The following is an 11,474-nucleotide window of genomic DNA, read 5'->3' on the forward strand; positions in this document are numbered from 1 at the left end:
GGGGGGGGGGGGGATTAGAGGCATGAGTAAAAGGTAAAAGACATATAAAACAGTATGATGAAGAACCAGCTGCAATCCAAAGTAACAATATGCAGAGAAATATGAGAAAGCATCTTCAATTTGGTCAAAGACTGGCATACGCTTGAAAATATTAACCCGGTTCAAAGCTCCAAATGTGTTCTCGGTTCCGGGAAACCAATACGATGTAAAATCAAATTCAGGAATAAAAAGGAGAACAAAGAAGGTACAAACCCATTTTTCTGCTCCAAAATAGCAGGGAACTGCATCTTCAGATAAGTGCAAGTGCAGATCACAAGCAGCACCACCGTCAGGAATGAATGGAAATTGAACAAAGCTGACTGTGATTATTCAAAAGATAAAAAACAAAAACTCTTAGCTCGTTCAAATCGCTGAAATAAACAAAGTTTCACAATGGACCTGAGAATGCAAAATATATTACCATTGTATCTGATCACCCAAGCACTTCAGGAGCTACTAATTGTGCCTCCTTGAATCTGAAATAACCAGATGAAACAATGATATGGATCATATGAGAATCGCTTCGAAGACAGACAAACACACACGCTCAAGAAGACTAATAACTACACAAACAAAAATCATCAAAAAACCTAACAATTCAATTCCATCACCACCGAAAAATCAAGGGAATGCTCATCATCTGTTCGTCACTTCTAAATCAGATTGAATATATAGAACCATCATCGGAGTATAACTTATCAGATCATGTAGCGAATCTAACAACATAACCTTCATATCTTTGTACTAAATCAGGTTACGCGAGAAAGAGAACAAATCAGAAAACTGTGATAAATTAGAAAGAAAGGGAAAAAGCAAACCTGAAGTTGAGCTGAAGTTGATGCTAATGGCGAAACAAATTAGGGTTTCGAAGCTTGAATCTAGCAAAAAGATCAGCGAAGATTTGGATCCGAGGAGAGACCGACGAGAGAAACGTTCGCGTGAGAGTTTTTCTGGTTTTTCCTATTTTACCCCCCCCCNGTTTTCTGCTCCAAAATAGCAGGGAACTGCATCTTCAGATAAGTGCAAGTGCAGATCACAAGCAGCACCACCGTCAGGAATGAATGGAAATTGAACAAAGCTGACTGTGATTATCCCAAAGATAAAAACAAAACTCTTAGCTCGCTCAAATCGTTGAGATAAACAAAATTTCACAATGGACCTGAGAATGCAATATATTACCATTGTATCTGATCACCGAAGCACTTCAGAAGCTACTAATTGTGCCTCCTTGAATCTGAAATAACCAGATGAAACAATGATATGGATCATATGAGAATCGATTCGAAGACAGACAAGAAGAATCATAACTACACAAACAAAAAATCATCAAAAAAAACCTAACAATTCAATTCCATCACCACCAAAAAATCAAAGGGAAGGCTCATCTGTTAGTCACTTCTAAATCAGATTAAATAATCGTCGGAGTATAATTATCAGATCGTGTAGCGAATCTAACTCCATAACCTTCATATCTTTGTACTAAATCAGGTGACGCGAGAAAGAGAGCAAATCAGAAAACTGTGATAAATTAGAAAGAATGGGAAAAAGCAAACCTGAAGTTGAGCTGAAATCGATGCTAATGGCAAAAGAAATTAGGGTTTCGAAGCTTGAATCTAGCAAAAAGATCAGCGAGGATTTGGATCCGAGGAGAGACCGACGAGAGAAAACGTTCGCGTGAGAGTTTTTTTTTCTGATTTTTCCTATTCCCCCCCTCTCTTCCTTTATTAATGAAAGAACAAAAAAATTGATATTATGGTCCCTTTTATAATTTCATTTTATAAATTGGGCCAAACTTAAAATTCCAAGAACAACTGGACAAGTATTACAGTAGTTTGTTTGGGAGCTTCACTAACCATTGAGATTCCTTATATAGATCTTGAAACAAAACATGTTCTCTCCTTGTTTGTCTTTCACTTACAATCTCTCTAAAGCATTGCGACCAGTACCACATAAGTTGATCAAATCCATGAGAACAGAGTACAAGACATCGAGAGACAAATGACCCAACAACTTGCGACTTTCTGATACTCCTTCCCTCTCCTCTGTGCAGCCATTCTCCATCACTAGCCACCACGAGATGCATCCCTTTGCGTCTTCCGGGTTTACTTGCGCCACGAGGCTCACTCTCTCCCCTTCCACAATCTCTAACGCTAGAGATAGAAAATCCCGGCTCGCTTTTGTCCCAACCGTTCTCGCTTCCTCCAGTAGCCAACACACTATCTGGCTCGCCACCTTCTCAAATTGTTATCAAAACACATCAATAAAGAAATGTTGCTATAGACATGAACAACTTTAGGGCAAAGCATAGATTGCATAAACATACCTGCTGGAGGATCATCACTGGAAGGTCGCCCACGTCGCACTCGTATTTGTTCATAGAGAATAAATTGCAGGAACTGCTTTTCAGTAGGCCAACCACATTGGGCGTGCATTCTGCTTCAACACTAATACAATCATCTTTCACCACCACTTTTGTCCGGAATTGCGTCTTAAGGTTTCTCTTACCATCTGGAGACTGGGTTTCAGAATTTCCTTGGGGGATGATTGACGGAGGAACAGTCATGAAGACAGTCCATGACGATGTCCGAGAATTCCATGTAGGATGCGATATTAGATGAAGATACGGGACCTTGCAGACCTGTTTGACAAGAAAGCAACAATTATTAGAAAAGCATGATCTAAGATGACAAGAAGTTTCACGATAAAGAATGATCATCGCAGCAGGAAAAATACCACGCTTTCAAGATGCACAAGAACTCTATTTGAGAAGATTCTATGAGTCAAAGATAAGCAGAAATGATCAAGAAGTCCGGAGTTGCTGTCCTTTTCTGTTTGGTTGGATACTCGGATACTTTTTGACTTGGGCTGATCTTTCGCTTTTCCAAAGGCATGCTCATGAAAAATTTGTTGCAAGTATATTTCATAGCTGGCACGACTAGGGAACCCTAGTTTCTTTAAGCGAGAGTCTCCTTCTTCTGCTGGTTCTATTCTTCCCGAAGATTCAGTGAGCAAGGTTGCAGAGTCAGACTTCTTGATGCTCGCATTTTTGCCTGATGGGTGGAGAGATACAAACAAAGAAGCCCCTTGGCCTATGCTCATTTCCATAAAATTTTCTCGTATTCCACTAATGTTGAATCCCACACCTTCATTGAATGCTTCGCGATTTAGCATGTCAAACAACTGGTAAGAAGACTAATGAAGTGAGAAATTGCCGTGAGGATTATATACCAACCGTAGTACAAGATATATGACAAAAAATCACCTGCTCAGCAAAAATCGATTTATGCACCTCCCTCAATAGCGAATGAGTTTCTTTAACATATTTGTCGTCACTTGCAGACTGCTTTTCTAAAGTTCCAGGGATATCCTGACCAGTAGTGGAGTCTATGTGCTCATCAGACTTGTTTGGGTTGTCAATAGGATTTAAGCCAACAAACCCAAACCGAAGAGAGTACCATGAATCTTGGGGTACATTAATGGCCAGCATACCAGCTGAATCATGATCAACACGAATAGTGGACAGTGTAGATGGGCGAAAACCAGAAGTCGGGTCATATAATGAACTGTCAGAAAGATCAATGGTGAAGCCCTCATTGCTGGCATTTGAAGCAAGCATGCGCTGTCGCTTGACTTTCCAGTTCCGCTGCAACCTATAAGCTTGTCAGCATAGCAAAAATGAGCCTTTGCATGAATCAATCAATCTATATTCTGGAGGCTGAAGTCTCTTATCATTTTCTGCACATTGTAAACAATATCCACGGAAATTCTCTAATTTGTGTTGGCATAGTCCTAAGATGTCACTACGCAACAAAATGGAAGTTCCTGAAGTACTGTAATATGCAGGGTACAACAATAGAGACGGTGTAGAAGACCTAAATTTTTTTTTTCACACTAAACAAGAATACTAAAATGCTTCCACGCGTATCACAGTCATAAGTCATAAACATATAACAACACATATGAGCCAATCATCAAAAAACAACACACATAGCTATGTGATTGTAAGCTAACTAAAACTAGCATCAACTAAGCAAAAGGAAAAATTCTTAAAGATGCATAATGGCATTAAGAAATATAAAGGTTGGCCTAAAGTTTCTAGTTCACAGAATAAGGGATGGAAAGTTTATAAGCAAATACTCGAACCTGATAAGAGCACCATAAAATCTTGCTTCGCGATTGATCTTCTGCTCTAAAGCTTTTGCTGATTGCTTAAAGTATTTTCCTAAATTCTGCAGAAAGAACAGGTATTCAAAATTGACATAAACATACTTATATAGTTAAAAAGCTCTTTAGGTAAGCAAGTTCATTTTTTGCCAACAGTTTGTCAGGACATAAAAAAGTGTCTAACTGATACAATTACCAGAATCCTTTCATCTTTAAGCAAAGTTAATTTGCAAATAAGAAAGTAAGCAAGTGGTTACCCGGTAGCCTTGTAACTTGGTAGCAGTTGACACAGCAAGATCCGAGAGAATCTCATTTGGCATAGGCTTAGGTCTGGTCATCCCAGCAACTGTTACTGCATCATTTGCTTGGACCTACAAAGATAAAACCAAAACAATAAATTGTTAAGTTGAACTCTCTATTAATTAAATATCACCCCCAAATCACTTCAGCCTTATGTGTATGATTGCAACCTTTTTGGACACAGTAAGAAATTATTGTTCAAAATTCTTGGATTCAAGAGCTCTAGTCATACAAAGAATTGTTGCATCCATGTCACAGCATATTGAATATGAATGTCCCAAGATTCTCATCTAATATCAACAAAAAGAGCATCAGAGTTTACTCACAGTATCGATAAGGTCTATAATAACAGAGAGCTCCTGATTAGCCAATTGCAAATTCTCAACCATACCCTTCCACTTCCATTGCTCCGAGCTATCCTTAGAGCTCTTCTTCTGCTTCTTCTTCTTCAGCTCATCTTCCTCTTCCAACGCCCACGCGAAGTCTATTCTCCGAATCAACGACACTCTCTTATCATCGTAACCAACATCACTACATGTTAAAAAATAACAAAACGGAATCATTCAATAGCAAAATCAATCTGTGAAGATCATGGTCTCGTCTCTCAAACCATAAGACAAAAAAATCTTACGAAGGAAAATGCTCGGCGCCATTCTCCTCGATAGATTCCAATCGTTTAATCGGAAGCCTGTCCAAAGATATCTCAATGTCGCTGTCCATATTTTTCCGGTGAAACCCCAATTTTTTTTTCTAGGTCGACGGTGACACAGTCCCGGCCAAAAACGCTAAATCACCGCTACAAATCGGTTTCGGGTATTAGATCTAATAATTTCGGGTCGAAACTTTTCGGATCTTTGTTTCGGGTAAAGCCCATTAAAAAGCCCATTTATTAAATAATACGTTTACTCGGATTTGTGCAAAACTCCCCTCCGTAAAACTTAAAACCCTTTCATTTTGGGTATCGATCTCTTCGTCTTCGTAGTCGCCTTCGAATTCGCAGGTAACTTCTTGTTGTTCGTCGTTTCATTTGATTTGAGTTTTCATGTTTATTCGATCTCGCATATGGATCTGTATAGGGTTTTGCTCTCAGTTCTTTTTCTTGCGGGATTTGAATCGGTGTGTAGAGTTCGTTAAAGATCGATGCTTTAGATTCGTTTTACCCTCGCGTCCATCATTTTTTTTAACCAAGAATTGCAATTTCGGAACACTTATGGGTAGATTAGTGAAAATGAAATGTTTAGAAAGTTAAATCTTTAGTTTTGAATCTCAAAGCTGAATACTTTAAGAGTTCCTCTTTTCATTTTCATCTAAATGAGTTTTTTTTTTTTTTTTTTTTGTTGCTGCAATATCTATTGATAGGTCGTGAATTACAGAGTGAGGAACAATGAAGGTGAGATCATCTGTGAAGAAGATGTGTGAGTTTTGTAAAACAGTGAAACGCCGTGGACGTGTCTATATTATCTGTTCTTCCAATCCTAAGCACAAGCAAAGACAGGGTTTCAGCACCTTTGCTTTTGAAGGAATCACACCTTCCCCATTGTAAGTGAATCTTGTATGATCCGTTTTTCGCTTTTGAGTAAATTAGGTGTCTCTTTCGGGTTCTTGAAGGGTTAATACAGTGTATATGTGGTTCTTGAAGATGGGTACAAAGATAGTAAAGAGCCAAAGCTTTGCTTTCATTTTGATCATTGTAAATCACTTAATGCCTGCAATTGTTTCTTAATCAATGGAAACTGAGTAGCTAGTATGGGGAAAATTTTATGTTTGCTATTTTGGTTGGTTTTCGTTGATTCAGACTCTGAATTTCAGAGACTGTTTGAACAGTTGCCAAAATACAATTTTGTTTACGAAAATATCTTCATTCGGTTTCACTATAATGGAACATCACAAAGAAGCATGAATCATGTGCATTTGTTTTGCTTTTGCCGAGTTGAATGTAACAAGAAAGTTACTAAAATAAATTCTTGTGTGATTATAAAAACAGGTTTTCTGAGACGATTGCTAATCAGGAGGTGGTGAGGCTCCCTGGTCAGGGGGTATCAGCCGGTCTGGCAGCACTTTTACACAAAAGGCCTATGCCAGCTGCGGTTTTTGGATGGAGGGCAGGTCTTTCATCCATTCTCTTCAAACAAGGGAATTAGAATGTTAACCAGTATTTCCTTCTTCTGTTGTAATCCCAGTTTCTTCCAGTTTCTGGTATGGCGAAACATTATTGTATATCTCAACACTTTTAGTTTGGTCAGTCACAGGCTCATTCTAGACCCGCATGATTGTACCTGAACAAAGAGATATATTATGCACACTGCACTGTTAGATTTTTCTATGGAGCATATGTTGCTCCAACTTTTATTGAACGAGGGATCAAAATAAGAGTTTTTTCCACTGGACAACTCTTGTTGACTTGTACAATAGTAGAAGTAAAACTCATACCTGCAGCTCTTGATAAAAGGTTTATGATCTTTTTTAGATGTCATTAACTTGAGTAGTGGATTTGTATGGATAGAGGTATACTTGATGGTATGATTATTGTTTCAATGGCAACTACAAGTGCTTCCTTTTTTAGCGTGTCAAGGTAATCTGTAGACTCATTCTGAACCAGAACTAGACTTTTAAGTGGAAATTGATGGGCGAAAAGATTAACATCCATTATCGATTATGATGTGGCAGTTAAGTGTGTAAATTATGTGGTTGAATTGTATTCACCACGAATCGAACCAAGTAGTTTGAAATAGAGATGTTGTCATTTGCGCATGCCGCATATGTTTATAATGATATTCCAAAAAATGATATAAAATGAGGCTGCACAAAGCACACCCACTACATGCGAATCAAATACAAAGAGGTACATAGATGAAGAAGGGAGACGAAGACTTCTCAACGACAAGGACCCCTTCTCTTTCTTCTCCACCGTTGAGCACTCGGCTCGTTGGTCCTACACATTTCCAATTTTTGGACAGTTCTACTTTCGGACATAAAACTTCTTTTATTACTTTTTGTTTTAGTTTCCCTCCTCAGTCATATCGTTAACAGCTTGACTCCAAGAAAAAAAAAAGAAAAAACTCACCTCACCAATAATTGAAATGCCTTTCCGTAATTTCTTGTATTGTATTATTGAGCTGCAATTTTAACCAATTGATATCGAGAGAGAAGGATCGTAATTGTGTTTCTTTCACAGGAAACAAAAAAATACGAAAGGGATAATTAAACAGGATAATTTTTCAAAGGTTCAGGATCACGTACCAATTAAAATTAACATGATCTTAATAGCTTTCATATGTTAGTTGGGCCATGTGACGTAAAGCTCACGGTTGGTCTTCTTTCATAATGGAGTTCTTTGAATTCTAGTTTAAATGTTAAGATTACAGCTCTTCTTGCAACCCTACTTTCATAATCTTAACTACTTCTTTTTTATTTTTCATAAATTGATAGTTTCGGATTTATAATTATATGTAGTTAAATTGATTAGTGACACTTCATCACATTTAAAAAATATATTTAGTTTGTTTTTTCAAGTATACAAAAAGATTAAAATAATAGATTAGTAAGGTACTGTATATTGCTTTTGTATCAATGTTAAATATTTATATTATTTTGTCAGAAATTACAAAGAAATATATAAGTACGGTTAAACCAAAAGTTAAAGAGAAAAACAAAAACTACAACACAATACAACAATGAAACACAATTAAAAAAAAAAACCAACGAGCAGAGTACATAAATTATGTTACAAATAATTTTGCTTATTTCTTAAAACCAACACTTTTGGTAACTTAAATTAGTTGTACTATTTACTAATTTTACTTTACATCAAAGTGAGAAATCAGTATCACAGACCAAAAAACAAAAACTGTTATCAACTTAGAATGGGACCCCAAAGAATCAAAGATAGAAATGGTTATGGGCAAAAATCGTCAATTACCTTTCGTGAGAGCCACATGGAATCGTAAAAACTATACTATCAAAAGGGTGACCCACCCCACCCCAATTGATTCTCATATATTCATATAATTCCAATTCATTTTATTACAACAATTCGTACATTTCCTTTTTTTGTATAAAAAAAAACATAATTTGTATCTTTTGCAATAATACATATTATTACATAACGTTGTGAAAAATAAACGAATCTACCGTACATCTGTAGATGCGCATTTCAATAATTTTGTCACGTGTTGTTAAAGATATTGGCCGTGAACCAATTTATTTATTGGTCACTGCCGTCCACTTGCAGTTCCGTCTTCCGCGGACCTTCGCGAAACCAAAAATATCACAAACAGTCTTAACTTGCCGCGTTGATTCGTTTGTCACTCACGAGAGTTTAGCTCTCAAATCGTCCGTCCTCTACTACTAGTACTATCGAACAGAGCCGAATACACGCACACTAATCACACACAAGCAAAGTCAAATTAAAAATCATTTTAGTTGCACAACTTGTGGAGAATAATAAGGTTACGAGAGAAAAAAAAATCTATTTTAATTAACCAATATTTTAATTTTTTTAATTTAACATCCACCAAGTGATCAAAAACTAATCGACGGCTGAGATTGAGTTTCGCTTCACCTGCACTCTCTTTGTATATAAAAAGCATCGTCTTCACTACTTCTCATCCCCAGCTCACACCCATAAACCTGGAAAAACAACAAATCTCGATCTCTTCTTCTTCTTCATCGCTCAACAAGAATCTCAAAAAACTCAGATCAAGAAGAGATGCTGCTACGAAGCGCGTCAACGCCACTTCTCAACTCCTTGGTTCATGTCTCGAGTCCAAGGGAATCACCGATCGAAGCTGCGGAATCTGTTCATCAGATTCAACGTCACAGATCCATAACACTCTCCGCGTCTTCTTCCTCTTCTTGTTGTTACAGCCCGACGTCTGCGCACTCTAGCGACGAATCCGCGAGGAGGATGAAAAGAACGGCGTCGGAGAGCGATCTACGACATTTGACATCGACGAAACCGCCGGTGAGTAGTAAGTTTTTGACCGGCGGTGGTGCTTTGATGGAGGATATGGAAGAAGGTATCGGATTTGGTCTTGGTCTTGGTCTTATACGTACGTCGTCTTACGATGGTGATTTGGGGATGAGTTGGGATTTGGAGGAAGATACTGAGGTTGCTGGTGGTGGTGGTGGTGGGATGTTTCACGGCGGAAGTAAAGGGAGGAGTGGTGGTAGATCTGACGGTGGTAGCGATGGAGGAGATGATAACACAGATGTTCATTATCGTAAGATGATTGAAGCGAATCCTGGGAATGGGATCTTTCTTAGCAATTACGCTAAGTTCTTGAAGGAGGTACAGTTTTATGAAAAAAGTTTCACTCTTTTTATCTTTCTTAGATCTGAATTGGATTGGATCTTTGATTTTGGGGATTGTTAAATTGAGATATGTGTGTGTCATTGAATGATTTGAAACAGGTTCGAAAAGATTACTTGAAAGCAGAGGAGTATTGTGGGAGAGCGATTCTGGTGAGTCCTAATGATGGTAATGTTCTAGCCATGTACGCTGAGTTGGTTTGGAAGATTCATAAGGATTCATCTCGTGCTGAGACTTACTTCAATCAAGCTGTCGCTGCTGCTCCTGAGGACTGGTAAAGAAAGATTCAAACTTTATCAAGGACTGCTTGAGTTCTGACTAACGTTACTTGTTGTTTTTTTGCAGTTATGTACAAGCTTCGTATGCGCGATTTCTTTGGGATGCTGAAGAGGAAGAAGAAGAGGAGAAGGAAGAGAGACATGATGAAGAACTTGAGCATCAAACTTCTCGCATGAGTTTCTTCACCGGATCTTCTCCAATCACGGCCATGTCTTAAACTCTCGTGGTCGGCATTACCAATCCAGTCCTTTTAATAGATTTAGAGAAACGTGGTACCGTCTACGATCTTATCTAACCCTTTTGTTTAATGTGAATTCTTTAATCAAGTCTCTATGGGGGGTGTCTCGATGCTTGGTGTTCAAAATTGGTCTCAGTTGTAGTAATACCGCTGGAAGTAAAATAAGATATGGAATCAAAAGTTTTGCTTTTTTGATGGATGTAAATCGTGAGTTGTTTTCCTCATTAACTTGCCTATGGTGGAGACACATAACGAAGTTAGGCTATATATCTATTTTTAGATGAGACTGACGGGTCTAGAACTAAGCCTGCACACACCAAACCTATTACAATGGAGATTGGAGAACAACACATGAAGACGACTTGCTGCTAGTTTTGTTCTTTTGCTGATGCAGCAGGTGCCATTTCGGTGCCATCATTAGTGAGGCAGATAGTGATCGTCAGGAGAACGACTGGCACCTCTTGTCAAAACCTATTTGGGTCAGTCCAGTCATGTCGAGCAAAGACAATCGAAGAGAAGTCTCGTAACATTAAGTCCATTAAGAGTATGCTCAGCCAGAGATACAAGGGCAGTTAGTGAGCAGCCCATGAGACCCGAAGTTTTGTAGACTGTGTTCAGCAGAATAGGGTACTTAACTCTACAGAAGCAAAATCCCTTTAGCTGCCAACCATGGTGTTTAATACATCCTAAACCGCCTCGATCGTGCAGTACCTTTCCCACTAGCAAGTATACGATCAATCACACAAACCCAAGACTAAAATGTGTGATAATTTTTAAACTACAGTAACAATAATATGCTAGTTAGCAAAATAATATTTTAAGAAGTTAACCAACAAAATCCTAAATCCTAAATAAAAATTCTTTTAGGCTGTGTTTAGACTAAAATTCTAAATACAAAATCATGGTCCAATTTTGAATTTTCCTTTTAATTAATTTATTTTATTTTATTCTATTTTCTGGATTATTTGGAAAACATGTTAACAAAAATAATTTTCAAAAAAAACACCCACATACAGTATGAACAAACAACTCTTTTGACTTAAAAATAGCGCAACTACACTTTTACGAATATACTTTTTCGGGATACCAACAGAGAGAGAGAACTCAAAATATATATATATATATATATATATATATATATAT

General features: G+C 37.7%; 3 protein-coding genes and 2 long non-coding RNA genes across 6 annotated transcripts; 2 read left to right on the forward strand and 3 right to left on the reverse strand.

Annotated features, from left to right (window-relative positions):
• Positions 262-1,010, reverse strand: LOC104706365. The gene is made up of 3 exons (XR_754434.2): positions 858-1,010; positions 461-515; positions 262-359 (listed from the first exon to the last, which is right to left on the reverse strand). It is a non-coding gene; the product is annotated as an uncharacterized LOC104706365 (long non-coding RNA).
• Positions 1,024-1,739, reverse strand: LOC104706366. Its single transcript, XR_754435.2, has 3 exons — positions 1,593-1,739; positions 1,219-1,273; positions 1,024-1,121 (listed from the first exon to the last, which is right to left on the reverse strand). It is a non-coding gene; the product is annotated as an uncharacterized LOC104706366 (long non-coding RNA).
• On the reverse strand, positions 1,884-5,299 carry LOC104706367 (mediator of RNA polymerase II transcription subunit 17). Its single transcript, XM_010422554.2, has 8 exons — positions 5,135-5,299; positions 4,830-5,034; positions 4,461-4,574; positions 4,183-4,268; positions 3,302-3,689; positions 2,773-3,219; positions 2,363-2,677; positions 1,884-2,271 (listed from the first exon to the last, which is right to left on the reverse strand). The coding sequence occupies exons 1-8, from the start codon at positions 5,221-5,223 to the stop codon at positions 1,954-1,956; spliced, it is 1,962 nt and encodes a 653-aa protein (XP_010420856.1). The 5' UTR covers positions 5,224-5,299; the 3' UTR covers positions 1,884-1,953.
• LOC104706368 lies at positions 5,392-6,895 on the forward strand. Of its 2 annotated transcripts, none has more exons than XM_010422556.2 (3): positions 5,392-5,503; positions 5,863-6,042; positions 6,488-6,895. In XM_010422556.2, exons 2-3 carry the CDS (start codon positions 5,888-5,890, stop codon positions 6,642-6,644), a joined length of 312 nt encoding a protein of 103 aa, XP_010420858.1. In that variant the 5' UTR covers positions 5,392-5,503; positions 5,863-5,887; the 3' UTR covers positions 6,645-6,895. The 2 variants fall into 2 exon arrangements, with proteins under 2 accessions (XP_010420858.1, XP_019083902.1); XM_019228357.1 differs by having other exon boundaries at positions 5,413-5,503; positions 5,877-6,042.
• LOC104706369 lies at positions 9,102-10,536 on the forward strand. Its single transcript, XM_010422557.2, has 3 exons — positions 9,102-9,793; positions 9,916-10,088; positions 10,160-10,536. Exons 1-3 carry the CDS (start codon positions 9,212-9,214, stop codon positions 10,308-10,310), a joined length of 906 nt encoding a protein of 301 aa, XP_010420859.1. The 5' UTR covers positions 9,102-9,211; the 3' UTR covers positions 10,311-10,536.

The sequence above is a fragment of the Camelina sativa genome, chromosome 8, assembly GCF_000633955.1.
Source record: "Camelina sativa cultivar DH55 chromosome 8, Cs, whole genome shotgun sequence".
NCBI lineage: Eukaryota > Viridiplantae > Streptophyta > Magnoliopsida > Brassicales > Brassicaceae > Camelina > Camelina sativa.

What these genes read in the sequence shown, in the direction of transcription:
- LOC104706367 (XM_010422554.2), bottom strand. Translation starts at nt 5,223, where the DNA reads ATGGACAGCGACATTGAGATATCTTTGGACAGGCTTCCGATTAAACGA. An exon ending in CCAAGTTACAAGGCTACCGG is followed by an intron (nt 4,269 to 4,460) that starts GTAACCACTTGC and finishes TTCTTTCTGCAG; the next exon opens with AATTTAGGAAAATACTTTAA. An exon ending in AATCGATTTTTGCTGAGCAG is followed by an intron (nt 3,220 to 3,301) that starts GTGATTTTTTGT and finishes TCTTCTTACCAG; the next exon opens with TTGTTTGACATGCTAAATCG.
- LOC104706368 (XM_010422556.2), top strand. Translation starts at nt 5,888, where the DNA reads ATGAAGGTGAGATCATCTGTGAAGAAGATGTGTGAGTTTTGTAAAACA. An exon ending in GGAATCACACCTTCCCCATT is followed by an intron (nt 6,043 to 6,487) that starts GTAAGTGAATCT and finishes TTATAAAAACAG; the next exon opens with GTTTTCTGAGACGATTGCTA.
- LOC104706369 (XM_010422557.2), top strand. Translation starts at nt 9,212, where the DNA reads ATGCTGCTACGAAGCGCGTCAACGCCACTTCTCAACTCCTTGGTTCAT. An exon ending in ACGCTAAGTTCTTGAAGGAG is followed by an intron (nt 9,794 to 9,915) that starts GTACAGTTTTAT and finishes GATTTGAAACAG; the next exon opens with GTTCGAAAAGATTACTTGAA. An exon ending in GCTGCTGCTCCTGAGGACTG is followed by an intron (nt 10,089 to 10,159) that starts GTAAAGAAAGAT and finishes GTTTTTTTGCAG; the next exon opens with TTATGTACAAGCTTCGTATG.